The sequence below is a fragment of the Rissa tridactyla genome, chromosome 18 (assembly GCF_028500815.1).
Source record: "Rissa tridactyla isolate bRisTri1 chromosome 18, bRisTri1.patW.cur.20221130, whole genome shotgun sequence".
In the NCBI taxonomy this organism is placed as follows: Eukaryota; Metazoa; Chordata; class Aves; order Charadriiformes; family Laridae; genus Rissa; species Rissa tridactyla.
The window spans coordinates 179,189-193,671 of record NC_071483.1 but is presented as its reverse complement, the minus strand read 5'-3'; the positions used below and the strand labels follow the sequence as shown (position 1 = coordinate 193,671).

The 14,483-nt window shown below is 54.8% G+C and overlaps 1 protein-coding gene across 1 annotated transcript; it reads right to left on the bottom strand.

Moving 5' to 3' along the window:
* Positions 1 to 1,499: 1,499 nt before the first annotated feature.
* On the bottom strand, positions 1,500 to 13,027 carry NT5C1A (5'-nucleotidase, cytosolic IA). Its single transcript, XM_054223925.1, has 6 exons — positions 12,766 to 13,027; positions 6,607 to 6,774; positions 5,627 to 5,756; positions 5,186 to 5,308; positions 4,581 to 4,765; positions 1,500 to 4,289 (listed from the first exon to the last, which is right to left on the bottom strand). The coding sequence occupies exons 1-6, from the start codon at positions 13,003 to 13,005 to the stop codon at positions 3,924 to 3,926; spliced, it is 1,212 nt and encodes a 403-aa protein (XP_054079900.1). The 5' UTR covers positions 13,006 to 13,027; the 3' UTR covers positions 1,500 to 3,923.
* Positions 13,028 to 14,483: the final 1,456 nt, after the last annotated feature.

Genomic DNA, 14,483 nt, shown 5'->3' with positions numbered 1-14,483 from the left:
GCCATGATTACCTTGTGAACATCTGCACTGACAATAGCTGAGTGGCAGCATAATTCTCCATCAGCTCTGCCTCCGCTTTCTCCTCCTCCATGTTCTTTATTTTAAAGCACACTCATTGCAAAGCCCTTCGATGCCTGATGAAGGAAAAAGCTCGGAAAACAGGCAACAGAAAAAAAAAAAAACCTCAGGCTTGCAGCAAACCAACAACAAGATACCACAGACCCAACTGCGCAAACATGTCCCTTCCCTCCCTGCGTGGCCTTGGCGCATGTTTCTCCATGACCCGTTGTCTCCTCGGCCCCAGTGCTAACACTGGTCCCCAGGAGCGAGTTAAGGGCTCAGGACAGTCTTTGCATGAACATCAGAGCCAGCTCCTGGTTTTGGCATGGACATCCTGACCTCTCAGAGCTGGGTCCACCTGGACTTTCACCGGTGCAACATGGGCCTTATCAGTGCTGGAATTTGACTTTTTCCTCCAGGCATCTGGTGGAAGAACAGGCAGGATTAGGGGACGGGCTTGGGGAAGGCATTCCAGCAAGCAAGGCTGCACAAGAACACTCTCTGCTGAGGGCCATCTGAACGCCCATAGCAGAGATGCTGCCCTGGGGCCTATGGACATTCCTTGGCTATATTTGGTGACGAATGGAGAATTTGTTGCTTCCCCTTAACCCATCTGTTCTCCCTATTGGTAGGGAGGAGCTAACACCAGAACTGTAGTGTCGCTATTCGGATAAACCCGGTATTTCAGCAGCAATAAATCTCCTCTAAGAAGCTTTTGCTGCCTCCCACCTGTTGGCTGGGAGAAGATCAAGTTGACAAAAGTCTGCCAAATTGTATTTTTATCCAGGACTTCATCACAAGTCCAGGTTACAATAAAAGCCTGTTCACGAAGCAGAGGGAGGTAGCTGTATCACAGTACATCTCTCAACTCTGGAATCGCACCTCTCCCAGAGGTCTCCAGTTCCCAGGTAGCTGCTTTTTATTACATTTTCTGAATTCCCTTAAATCCCAAAAGGCTCTTTTTCCTTCTCGTCACCCCCACCCCTTCACCATAAAAGCTGGGAGGTCCCAAGCTGGGACCCCTGACTCTCTTGCTGGCTGCACCAGGGAGCCAAAATACCCATTGTGAGAATGGCAACAGAGAGAGCCAGGCTGGGACCAACACAGTTTATTACAGAAAAACACCCAGAGGGATTTCATTAACATGGCAGTCCATTCACAAGAAAAACCACCAGAGGACAACGAAATGAAACCCACAGCAACAACACACAGCGGGTAAGTCCAGTCATCGGCCAGCGCAGCACAAGAGGCACAACCGCACTGGCCCATCAGGGTGGGAGACGTGCCCAGCTCATGCAGCCGGTCCTGGGGACCGCATTGCTCCCCCAGCCCGAGGGGATGTCACGGATGAGCAGACGAGGAAGGGACACAAGCAGCAAATCCACGTCTGCCAGTTGCAGTGACAGAGGAGAAAAAAAAGTAGGAAACCATGTGGATAAAAGCAAATGCAGCCATTGCAGGAACAGAAAATCCTCCCCCCACAGGAAGGAGTCAGGAGGTGCAAAGGGAGGTCTACTGCACCTGGGGCTTGTTTCCCAAGCCCAGTGTCTCCCTGCAAGCCCCTAAGCTGCCCTGGCAGTAGGAGGACCCTAAGTAGAGTCACTAAGACTCCTGCCTGCGCTGTACCCTGCACCCCAGCTTGCCCCCCGCTCCCTGTGCGTCTCAGGCCCCAGAAAGGCAGCGGTGAAAGCTGCTGAGATCCAGGGACCTGCCCCAAAACCACAACACAGTGCTTCCCTAGAGCTAACAGCACCTTCAGACAGGACATCTTCTCCCGCACAGCCCAGCCCTGCCAACACCCCTCATCCAAAAGGCACATCCCCAGTGGCTGTGCTTGCACGCTGTATCCCAGCTCAGCAGCACCTTCCCTGGCCGGGGGTTCCCAAGGACTTGCTGACAACCCTATTCCTCTTGCGACATCACCTCCTGGGCTGGCGAGAGGCCCCGGTGCAGCCCATTTGCGAGCTGGGCTTGGCTGGGCTTCCACGATGTGATCTTCAGGAAACACCTTGGAAACGTTTACTGGGAGACCAGGATGTTCTCCCCCTGCCAAAAAGGTCTCCGAGATACAGTTCAGATCCCAGTATCCGGGGTTCACATTAAAAAGACAAGATCTTTTTATAAACCTGTATTTAATAGAAGCGTTACTGAGATACTCATTTCTTTCAAGACTTTAGTTTGTTTGTTTGGATTTTAGACCTTCCTCTAAGGTGCTTGTCACCCATATGTGACAACAGTCTGTCAAAGTGAAATAGTGTAGGGGGGGAAAAAGTGCAATCTGCGTTTCACTGCTAGAGCAGGATTTAGTGCAATGATAAAACAGTCTCCCAAGCCACTGAAGGCATCACTAGCTTGTTTATATATTTGTCAAAAGTGCGGTAACTCAAGCTCTAACGTGGGAAGGGCTGAGCTGTTTTAGCTGAAACCTCCCCACAAAGTCGAGCCAGAAGCAGACACATACCTGGGAAAACTTCAGCCCACAAAGTTGGTGTTTGTAGAAAACTACTGTCTGATAACAGTGGGCATCCATTCTGCCCAACCACAGGGTACACTGACTGGAAAAAAGAGAAAAAATAATAAAACAAAAAAGAACAAAACCCCACAAGAATGAAGTCATCTTTAAATTTTGCTCCTGAGAGCTTCCTTTGGGACAGGGCTTTGTGCAGAAATGTCAGTGTGATTTTCACACCACTTTCAGAGCAGCTCTCCAAATGGTTTCTCTTCCTGGTTTTTTTAATCGGAGATTTGTTTCTCTCTCCCAGCATCACTAGCAGAGGTGTCTATTTTAGGAAACACCAGAGGTTTTAAAAAGCTGAGGAGAAAAAGATTATCAACTCATATGGGCTCAGCATAGAAAAGGAAAAGAAATCTTTTAATTAAAACCCCCAGGCTGAAATTCTCTGCAGATTTACCTAAGTGGACTTCAAATGATGCCCCTAATACATTAGGGGCTGCTTTTAACTTAATTCAAGCCCTAGGCATGTGTCTGCGGACCCTGGGCGGCTCACACAAGAGCTGGGCTTTGGATGCCTCACTGAGATTATTATTTTTAAGTGGTAACTCATGCAACTGTGAAACCCAAATTTAAAAAAACCGGGCCAACAATACACTGGCCCAAAGCTCCAAGCAGGAAACAGGATTTTTTTTGTGTGTGTATATTTACGTATATATGTATATACGTAAATATACGTATATATTTAAGTGTTTGTTTCTATTTTTCCAAATTTAGTGCATGAAAGGAAAAGCTGTTCAGCTGACAGAATCTTGATGGAAGGATAAAAACATGAAAGATTTTCTGGTTAGGGAGCAGGGGCTGGATCTGCGAAGGAACAATATTATGGCTTAATTTTATTTAAAAGGGACAACATTTTGTTTCAAGGCTGCTAGAACGGTTTTTGTGTGCTCCTAACTTTCCAGTTCAACAGTTCAGCCTGAACATTTGGTTTGCAAATCAAAGGCTTTGGGAATTACCTGGGGTTTTAAAGAAACGCCAATAGGTTAAACCTGCCTGGCACAAAGAGTCCACAAAAAGAGAGATCCGTCCTCGAGGGATTTTCCCTGAAGCAGGTGCAAAGCGCGGGGAAGAGAGGAGATGGCTCAAGGGGCTGCCCAGCGCCGGGGAGCCTCCAGCCCCACGAGGAACGGGGACAATGCCACGACATTGCAATGAATACAGAGGCGAAAGGAAGACTTTCGTCAGCCCCCTCCTCCATCCGTGCCCCCAGCAAGGCTCCTGCTGGGGAATAACCTCACGCTCGCCAGGCAAACGCTCTCTGCCTTGCAGACCACAACCCAGGTCAGAGCATGGTGCACAGGGTAAAGTCTGCGCCGCATGCTGGGGGCCGCGGGACCAGCCAGCTCCACTACTTGCTGTTGGGGGTTTGCTTCTCCTGCGCCGTCCGCTTGTGCTTCTGGGCGATGCCATAAGGGACGTGGGCAGCGACAGTGCCCATCTCCTTGGCTCCCTCCACGTGGAACATCTGGTCATCGAAGAAGATGTGAGGACGGATCTTCTTCAGCAGTGGCCCCTTGGGAGCCCCGGCCAGGAACAAAGCCTCATCTGTCTCCAGGCCCCAGCTGCGCAGAGTCTTTAGGGCCCGGGCTCCCGAGCTGGCCGCACTCCTGGCAGTGACCAGGTAGGTGCGAATGGGACACTCCAGCCTCAGCCCCTTGGAATAGAACTTCTTCTGCAGCTTCCCCAGGGCCTCCAGGAAGCCCTTCAGGGGTCCCTGCCAAAGCAAGAAGAAACCATCACTCCCAAGACCTCCATGCCGTCCCCTCCTCCAGGCACCCAGTCCCAACAGAGCCAGACAGGCTGGCTAACTCCTTCTCCCTGCAAACCCCCAGAAATGACAGCGAGGGGCCCGCAGCAGCCATCCCATGGGCCAAATCCAGCAGTACCAGGCTGCTGACCCACCCCATTTCACACCCCACGTGCTGATCCCTGGCTCGTTCCCAGAGGCAAGAGCTGTGGACAGTGTCTCTCCCAGAGGCTTTTTCTGGCTGCACCCCAGCACTACCTGTGCCAGGGGCTTGTTCTCATGAGCCTTTTCATGTTCAAAGAACATGTCCAAGCCGTGAGCCTTCACGATCTGCTCTGACTCATCTGAGAAGAGCACGGCGTCGCCATCAAATGCCACCCGCAGCTGGTTCTCCGACACCTCCAGGTCTTTGCTGGGGCCGAAGATGGTGGCCGCAGCGATCCCTGTGGAGGTAAAGTGCAAGGCAACAGGCGGCAGTTACCCAAGGACCTGGCCTCCTGGCTCATCTGTTGAGGAGCAGAGCAAAACACGATGGGCTGAAAGCAAACACTACAAGGAAATGCATGCACCCAATTGTGCCTGCAGCTTGGCCCAAAGACCTTTTACAGCAAAAACAAGTCCCCAGATGATAAACCTCCCTTTGCATACAAGAAATAATGCAGAAAACCAGCGCCTTCGCCTTGGAAGAGCTGTGGAGCTCCTTGGAGGCTCTTTGGTGAATCAAGAATGGGATGTGGGACAAGGCAGACCCCATCTGCACATCAACGTAGGGACAGGGACATTGGAGCTATCGCTCCCAGCACCAACCCCCTGAGGGGTCCAGGCTCCCCCCGCTGCCCCCCCGAGCTGAACCCCAGACTCACCCTCTTCAATGGCCTCACTCACTTTCTCAGCATCAGAGGAGAGGTAGAGGTTGGTGTGATAGGCCTTGAGGTAACAGATGGGGCTGTTTCCTCCTGTCATGCAGAACCTCTCGATGAACAGATCTGAGGGCAGATGGACCCTGGAGTGAGCATGGTCACCCCGCAAACACTCCTTGACACTGCTCCCCTGTGGCCCCCAAAGACTTGGCAGGATGGGGGCTAATTTTGTTACTGCCATTAAACAGCATTGCCAGCAGCCAGAGCATCCTCACCACCAGCCAACTTCCAGTCCAAGCCCATGAAATCTGGGAGAAGTGGGCTCAGCTTGTGGTTTGGAGGAAGAGACAGGAGAAAGTATCTCCTTATCTTGCTGCCAAGCAATAACTCCCTCCCCAAAAGCCGGCAGCACCTGTGTGAAGGACCACTTTGCTCTGAGCTTACCATAGTGGTTGATGCTGTTGATCAAGCGAACCCCGACCTGGGCATGGTTATTGGTCATGAGGACAATGTCGAAGAGCTCCTCGCTGTTGGGGTAGAGCTCACGCAGCTGCGTGTTCACCGCTTCCAGCGCCTGCAGCACCCCGGGGTGGTAAGGGTGGGTGTCAGTGAGCCCCAGGAATGGCCCTCACCCCCTTCCCACCGAGCAAAACACTTCTGTTCACCAACGCCAGGGATCTGACCTGACCTCAACTACGCCCCGAGCCAAGCTGACATCAGCAAGCAGCTTTAGCTGGGAAAAAAGACTGATTTTGATGAAAAAACCACATAGCTACTCTTCTATTTTCAAGCACAAAAGGTTTCAAGCTTTCTTTAGGAGATGAGAATAAATTAGCTCAAAGTTACAGATAAGTGTTTTTTGAGCAATCAGGAATGGAACAAGTCTCTCCCCACTAAGTGGATTTGTTTAGTCATTCGGAATGGGCAAGAGATTGCTTCAGTGTGAGCCAGCACACAAAACTGCACAAAATCCAGTGGAACTAGGGCAGAAATTGGAAAATATTTTTAAAGTTTGAAATGCCTCATTTCCACATGTCAAAATTAGAAATTGGCCAAGACTGTAGCAAAGCTAAATTCAGCCAGTTTAGAAGAATAAATAAATTGTAATAGTAATAATTAAAAAAAAAAAAAAATATAAGAATTCCCTAAAGGGAAACTTTAAATATGATCCAAAGAGATGATTTCTTCAATTCTTGGGCTCAGTTGCCAATTTGGAAAATTCAGCGTTTCCTCAGTCCTGGAAGAAGCACATCGCTTGCCAGGAGGTTTGTTTGACCTCTGTTTGCTCTGTAGCTACACCCCTTGTGCCACGCTGCTCGTTTCCCACCCCATCCCCACGCAAGCACCCCACAGCACACCTTTCTCCCCAAAGCTCTTGGGTCAGGACCACAGTCCAGATTCAGCTGAGGTGGGTGGGTGCTCACCTTGACGAAGGGGAAGGCAGCCCCGGGGAGGAAGGGCTCGTTCTCATGGTCCAGCTGGTACTTCACATAGGCCTCCACCCCTTGCTCGCTGTAAATCTTCTGCTCCTCCTCCATGCGGAAAAGTGCTCGCGACGACACGGCGATGGTGATGGCATTCTCGGGCTTTGGCTGCAGGGAAGGGGAGAAAATGGGAAGGCAGCCCCCACACCCCGCTGCCCAAGAGGGCATCTTTGAACTTCCAACATGAAAGGCCGCAGGGTGGGTGACACCTCCATAGCGATCTGGAGGATAACGAGACAGCTGCAACCCTGATCTTCCAATGTTTCAACAGATGAAGCCCTGATGCATCCTTTCCACATATTCAGGACACGTGAGAGCCTTTTTCTGCTCTTTGCACCATGTGCAAGCCCTCCCACTGCAAACAGGCTCCCAACGTGCTACCCCAGGAGAACCACTCAACCCCATGCAGAAGGAATTTGTGTGGCTTTTCCCCCTCCAGCCAGGAAAAACCACACACCGTGGCTCGGCCAGATCCGCACTCCCACGATGCTGTCCAGATGTGACAAACAACCCGTGCCAGCTCAGCTTATAAAAACACTTGATATAGTTATTGTGGGCGGAAACATGACAAACAGGTGGTGCAAGCAATGATTTATGAGTCATTATTATTAATGTTTGAGGGCTTGATCCAAAATCCACCGAAGTCAACAAGGGGCCTCTAGTGGGACTTGGCAGGGAGAGAGGGGACACCACAAAAATCAATCTCATCTTGACCCTCACCCGTCCTCCCTCTCCCCTTAGAGGGAAGGAGGGTGTTAATCCCCATCACTCACTTGCAAGCATGAAAGCAAATTCATTACTGATAGCCAACAAGAAATCCTCGCTCCCAGAACAGCAAATCCTGAGGAGGGATGGTGGCGCAGGCAGCCCTGTCCCCAGCAGACTCTGCCTGCAGAGAGCCCTGGGAGCAGGACACCGCCTGGGGGCTCACAAGGGGGATGCTCCCCGGGAGTGGTCCCAGCCCGTGCGCTCTCTGGCTGTGCTCAGGGATGCACCTCCGCAGGGAGCCTGCGAAATCCGGGCTGTCAGCACTTCAGTAACACCTCACCCTCAGCTCCTCTGTGATTTCCAGGATCCTCATGTACCACGTTACCCCATGAGTAATCCTCCGGCAATGCTGTTTGCCCAGGGACAGGAGGGCGCCTTGGCCAGCTGCTCACACACCCAGGTGCTCCAAAGTTCAAGCTCCCACCTTGCCTAGGGCTGAGCTTTACAGAAACAGCAGCCTGGCAAGAACAAGGTACCCCATCCACACTGGGAATCTTCACTCCCCACAGGGCTGGCCCTGCCCTGGGGCTCACTCTGCTCCAAACCCAGCCCCGCTGATCCTGCCCAGCACGGAGACGCGCCCAGGAATGAGTCAATGGCAGTGCCATTCCTAGCACCGCACCGCCCCCATAAGCGGTGCCCGGGGCCAGTCGCACAGCACGGTCCGTCCCAGACACCTCTCCAAGGCCGCATCAGTACCCAAAATCCCCAGCAAACAGATTAAGCAGTGAGCGATTAGGACTAGACACAGATTAGCTCAGGCTAAGAACATCAATGCGGCTAGAGGGATCCTTTTCCCACAGCGTTTGCAGAAAAATAAGGTCCCATTTGGAAGCAACTGTTTTGAGAAAGCAGGTGAACAACCCCCAGGACACACAGCATCACCCAAGTCCACACAGAAGCTGATCGGCGACACCCTCCCACAAGTGAACCACAGCCACCAACTCCCCATCTTAAGCTACCTGGTGGGTGTTAGCTATTAACTTGTCACAGGCCATGTCTTGGCGCTCCAACTCATTAATTAATAACTCTGGTGTCATGGGCCATTTATTAGCTGAAAATATTAATAACTATTAAAGGTATTGGGACATCCGGCCATTAGCCTTCAGCAAGGAGTCCTGCTGCTCCCGAGCCCCTGCAGTGCTGGGTTATTTATCGGGGTATGTAGGAGAGCTGCCGGGCACTTGCTCCCCGAGGGACCGCAGGGCGGAGCATCCTCCACAGCCAGCACCGCAGGAGGATTCCCAGTGGAGAAAGTAGGTCAGCAGCATCCACGGCACAGAGGGATGTTCGCACAGAGGGATGTTCGGGGGGGTGAGATGCATGTGCGGGGCCGTAAGCCGAGCCTAGCCAGGTACCCAGCCTGAATTTGCATCTCTATCTCCCCACAGCGCACACCGTGCACCTGGCGGGTGCCAAGAGCACAGGCACCTTGCGCAACAGCAACAGGCTGCTCAAGGTCCCTTCCCTGCCATTTAAAGGCACCAGCCTCCAGGAGGTTAATTTAAGAAGTAATAAACACAGCAATAAAAATAACCGTAAGCTTGGGGCCCTAACTCTGCCCCAGCGTGGGCTGCCGATGCCCCAGCTGCCTGCATGTGGGAAGCCTGGCCTCCAGGAATGGGACCTGCTGGATCCTGTTTGCTCCTGCCAAGGAAGATTTGCACCTTCGGAGCACTTTCTGCAGGGAAGTCTCACCCGGACACTAACACAGCTCCCAGCTCCAGCTGGGCTGGAACAGCCCTGCTGTTCTCTGGGAAATGCTGACATTTAAAAAATAAGGCAATTCTGCTCTGTGAGGAGGGAGCCACATTTTGACATTTCTTTGAAGTAGAGGTTTCATTTGGAAGCGTTCCCTCCTCAAGGTTATTTGGATGCTTCTCCATCCCCACTGGTACTGCAGATTACTACATTCATTACTACATTCAAAAAATGGGCTTTAAAAAGTCACAGTGCTACCTCAAATCCTCTATCAGAGTGCTGTGAACAACCCAACAAACCTCACCTTGCCTTGAAACATCACAGTTTTGGGGGAAAACACACTTAATTTTTAACAGAAAGCATATGCATGGGAGGGGTCCCACTCACAGTCCTCTTTGGGATGTATTTAGTCCCAGGAGATGTCGTGGAGCCTGCACAGCATCCAATCCCAACGCAGCCTCCAGCTCTGGCTGCCCCAGCCCCGACGGGTTTGGGCACTCTGAATGACAAACCCTGTTTGACTCTCAGAGCAGCATCCAAGGTCAACCAAGGTCAGTTAAAGCTCATCATCCAACACAAGCCCAGGGAGCGGCTGTCGGGCTCTGCTCAGCCAAATCCAACTGAAATTTTCTGCTTGGGGATTTATGGTGAGCTCTTCTCCCTTCCTCCCTTCCCACAGGAAGGTCAGTCAGATCCAGCCCCATCCTTAACATCAAGCAAGAAATTAATGATGTGTTTAACATAAGTGCAAACAGGGCAGTGTCGGGGAAGGTCCCATTCCAACCCTGGGTCCATCCCCAGGCTCAGCCAGACAGGAGGGACAACCAGGGACACAACGTGACAGCCCAGCTCTCCGAAGAGGAACATCAGCCCTTGGCACAGCTCCAGGTGATCCACGAGGTCCCAACCCCATCTCAGAAGCACAAGTGACCTTTCCAGCAGGCTCTGGCTCCATAAAGTGCAAAACCCATCCCGGACCCAAACACCCCACTTTCAGGGCAAAGATGTATTTCAGTAGCGCCTGGAAATGGCACGTTTTCCTCTGCAGACCCAACAGCTGGCAGGCCTTTAAATCGCTCTTTTAATCGGATGCAAATCCTATGCAGCCCCCCAAGGATTAGAGACAGACATTTGGAAATCCCACACACTCCGGGGATGTGCAGCAGGGCCATGCCTTCTCACCCACGAGAGCCACAAGGTGCCCATAGCGGCACCCAACACCAGTGGCTTCACTGCCACCCCTGGAGGCCATTGCTGGCTGGCTCCATGGCAGGAGCCACAGCAGGGACCCCGTTCTGCACCCCCTGATGCAAAAGGTACGTTTGCATCGCTTGGGCATGAATAGGCTGGACCCACCTTGATCCTAAAAGCCTGGAGGAACTCTGGCAGCCCCATGCACTTCCCTGGATGCTGCAGAAAACCAAATCCAAAATTTTGAGGTGAATTTTGGTATGAGATTTGGCCACAGAAAAGGAAGAGGAAGGGCTCGCTCCAGGGTCAAACATGGTCCCCCACCCCAGATAAATCATCCCAAAATTGAGGCACCCTGGTGAGACAGATGGGTCTCCACGGGTGCAGGGGACTGGCAGAGCAGGGGAGGCTAGCAGAAGGCCAGCTCCCACCAACCCAGCTTCTCCTCGCCACATGCCGTCACTGGGAGGCTGAGGAGACATTTTCCACATTGCTGAAAAGTGACAAGTCTCATCGCTGACCTCCCCAGCTGGCAGGAACAAGGCCGGAGCAGGCTTGGGAGCCAGAGCGTGGGAAGAGCGGAGCCCCCTGCAAAGGAGAGAGCCCTGTGGGCTGTTAACCCCTTCCCCAGCCAGGAATGGGCCCCCCAGCAACACACTCCAAGATCACCCTGCCTTCTGCCATCTCACAGCCCGTCTCCAGGATGGGTTGCACCTGTGCCTGGTCCCTCACCGGTATCTGCTCCGTCTGGCGGAGACATTTGGCTGAGAGGACGGACAGACCCGGCACCCACAAGGGCGCAGACGGACAACAGCAAACTCCATTTCCCACGCGCACCAGGGAGCCCTGGGCGGCCGCAAGCCCCCTGCTCGGGATCAGATTAAAGTTCAGGGCAATGGCTGAGATGTTTTTGAGTTTTCCAAATGCATTATTTATACTGCAGAAAAGTGCTCTGCAGCCATCCATCATGGGCTGTGACAGCTGCCTGGCAGGGCAGGGCAGCCCAGCTGTGTGCGAGGGCAGCCGAGCTGCCTGGCCATGGGCACGAGGCCCCCAGCCTGCCCTGGCCGAGGGGCACGGCGCTGGGCAGACACCGCGAGCATGGGCCCCGGCATCACATGGGTGGATGGCACAACCTAACTTCAGGGCCCAAGTGCCTGGATCTCGGCTCTGATGCTGGTTTGCTGTGTGAGCAAACCACATCACTGCCCCTTGCCTCAGTTTCCCCAGCCGTACTACAGAGATGGGCGTGCTGGTCACCAAGCTCGCTGCAAGGAACGGAAGAGGAGGAGCCTGTGCCGACATTCACAGGAGGCTGAAAGCATGGCACGGAAGATAACTAGACACGTCCCACCACCAAGCCAGGCTGTCCCTCTCCTCCCGAAGGGCGAAGGCAGCAGCACCATCAGTCGGCAGCGGGTACAGGACCAGGGGGTGCAGCCAGGCCCCCAGCAGGGAAAGCACGGGGGCTGCTCCAAGTCAGGGTGCGCAGAGCAGGGGCTTGGCCATCTCCCATCGCCGGACTCGCACGCAGAGCCTCACTGCGAAAGGCACCAGGTGTCATTGGGCTCCCGACATCCCTGCGGGCAGCACCTCTGCCAAAACCCCACGCTTTGGGGGCACACAGAGCCCCAAGAATGACTATGGCTGGGCGGGCTCCCAGGTTGCAGGGCCAAGGCCAGCCCGCCCCGCGATGCAGCCCCCAGCCCCGCGCGGGAGCAGCTATTCTGAGCTACAGCAGCACTTGCAGACGCTCCCATGTTTAAACCCAGCAGGCTCAGCCCTGGTTAGATAACACAGGCTTTCCCTCTAATCTCCCAGAGCAGGCGAGCTCCTGCGACACCCCGCTGCTCCAGGCAGGGATTCAGCCCCTGGGCCGTCCCCCTGCTCCACCACAGCCACCCCTCCTGTCCCTGGCAGGGCCTCGTGCCTTGGCGCAGGGGACAGGCAGCTCACAGGGCACCGAGCCACTCGGCAAGGACACCTCAGCCCAGGAGGGACCCAGGAACACCCCACGGACCTGCAGGAACCCAGGGAGACCCAGAGAGACTAGGGGAATCTGGAGAGAACCCAGGCAACCAAGGGCAACCCAGGGATGCCATGGAGGAGTGGGGGCACCTGGAGAGACTCAGAGCTTCCCCAAGGACCTGGACGAAGACAGGGGGTCAAGGAAAAAGCAGAGACACCCAGGGTGACTCCTGGGCACCTGGAGGAGACAGGGTACCCAGAGAGATGCAGAGGGATCCACGGGGAACCTAGAGAAAACGGGGCACCCAGGAGGACGCCAGAGAACCTGCACGAGGTGGGACACCTGGAGAGACCCAGAGGCGATGGGACATGCAGGGGGAGGCACCCAGAGGAGATAGGGCACCCAGAGGCACCCGGCGTGACTAGTTCCTCCCTCGGGCGGGGAGTGCTGCCCGGCTCAGAGTCTCTCACCGATTTGGGCTTCTTCTTAGGGGCGAGGTTGTCGTAGAAAGCCTTGGCCTCCTCCCAGGGCCGCCCCGCCGCGCCCGGCGCCCCGGCGGTGCCCGGAGGCTCCATAGCGCGGCGGCTCAGAGGCACCGGGCTCGGGCTCCGCCGCCGCTGCTCCGTGCGCGACGGCGGCCGGTCCGCACGTATCGGGAACTGCCGGAGCCGCTGCCGGTGTGGCGGAGCGCGCTTTATAAGGCATCCCATGAAGCTCCGGGGTTTCAGCCCACCGGGGCACGGCTTAACCTCTTCAGGACCGGGGCCGAGCCCGCCCCTCCGCCGCCTCCCCCTCCGGTGCCGCATCCCCCCCCATCTCCTCTAAATGCCGGGGTCCCGGGGGGAGGGAGGCGGGAGCGCTCCGCGGCCGCTCCAGGGCAGCAAAGCCCCGAGGAGGGGGGGGCGCAGGAAGGGGCAGGGAGAGAAATGTGCCCCCAGCAGAGAGCCCAGGGAGCACGAGGGAGCAGGTGACCGGGCATCCACGAGAGACAGCAGCTCGCTCTCGGCCCGAGAGCATCGGAGGCCGTTGGGGTTCACCCATCCTCACAGCATGGCACCGGTGGCAGGGAACCGGGTGGCTGGAAGGGCACAAGGGTGATCAGCACCGGGAGCCGGAGGGAAAGGAGCAGCCACAGACATGCTCACACTCTGCTCCGTGCCAAGGTAACCCGTGCTGTGTGCTAGTTAATGGAGGGAGCATGGGTATTAATTAAGGCTCTTCACTAAACGTTCTCCCATGAGCACTGGCGGGATTGAGTCAAGCCACAGAGATATGCTTAGAGCCCAGCTTTCAGCTCAGGTTGAAAACTGCACCATGACCAGCAGACACCCACAGCCCAGAGGCCACCAGGGAGCAGGGACTGTGCCCCGGAGACTAAAACTCAGCAGCCAGGAAGGACCAAGTGATGGAGGATTCCACCTTGTCTCACCCAGCACAGGGCAACATCTGGGAGGAGGTCACAGAGCCCTAGCACAGAGGCCAGCAGAAGTGTTTTGCCCAAAGCTCTGTATCAGCAGCTAAACACCAACCCTCCCTACAGACCACGGTCTTGTGGACACTCATGGCCCTGCCCATGAGACTGATCAAACACAACCTCACTTGCAGTGAGGTTTAATCAGGAGAGCAGAGCCGGGAGAAGCCAGGTGCTGGTGAACAGGGCTGGCTCCAGGGCTCGCCCAGCTGCCCAGATCCCAAACCATTTGGGATGTCCTTCTGGGAGTTTAACATCATTTGAGCCTCAAAGACACCCTTTCCCCAGGGCCTTTGCATGTCCTTCCCGGGAAATACCTGAGCTTCCTTTGGGGTGGCGCCAAGGGAAGCAGGAGCTCTGAGGGCCCTGGGATCACTGAGGCAATTCTTTGTTCCTTCTCGAGCTTGAGTTACTGCCCTTTCAGATGGCAGCCTTGGTATGTCCCCAGGCTCCCACACAATGGGGACAACCTGCCCCATATGTCCCTCTTTCCCCAAGCATCGCTGAGCTGCAAAAGACACACTCCCAGACAGCCCAGGCAAGCACTGCAGCCAAACCCAAGGTGCACAGAGCTCTCCCTCAGCAGCGCTCCTAAAAATACTCACGCAGCCACGGCTTTGGCATCCTCCCATCTCTGTGCTCAGGTGCTGGCTGCTGCAGGACTGATGAGATGCTGGCAATTTGCAGGGTGGAAGCTGAGCCATGCACCTCCCTGAG

What these genes read in the sequence shown, in the direction of transcription:
- NT5C1A (XM_054223925.1), bottom strand. Translation starts at nt 13,005, where the DNA reads ATGGGATGCCTTATAAAGCGCGCTCCGCCACACCGGCAGCGGCTCCGG. An exon ending in CTGCCTTCCCCTTCGTCAAG is followed by an intron (nt 5,757 to 6,606) that starts GTGAGCACCCAC and finishes GGGGTGCTGCAG; the next exon opens with GCGCTGGAAGCGGTGAACAC. An exon ending in GAGTGAGGCCATTGAAGAGG is followed by an intron (nt 4,766 to 5,185) that starts GTGAGTCTGGGG and finishes TTACCTCCACAG; the next exon opens with GGATCGCTGCGGCCACCATC.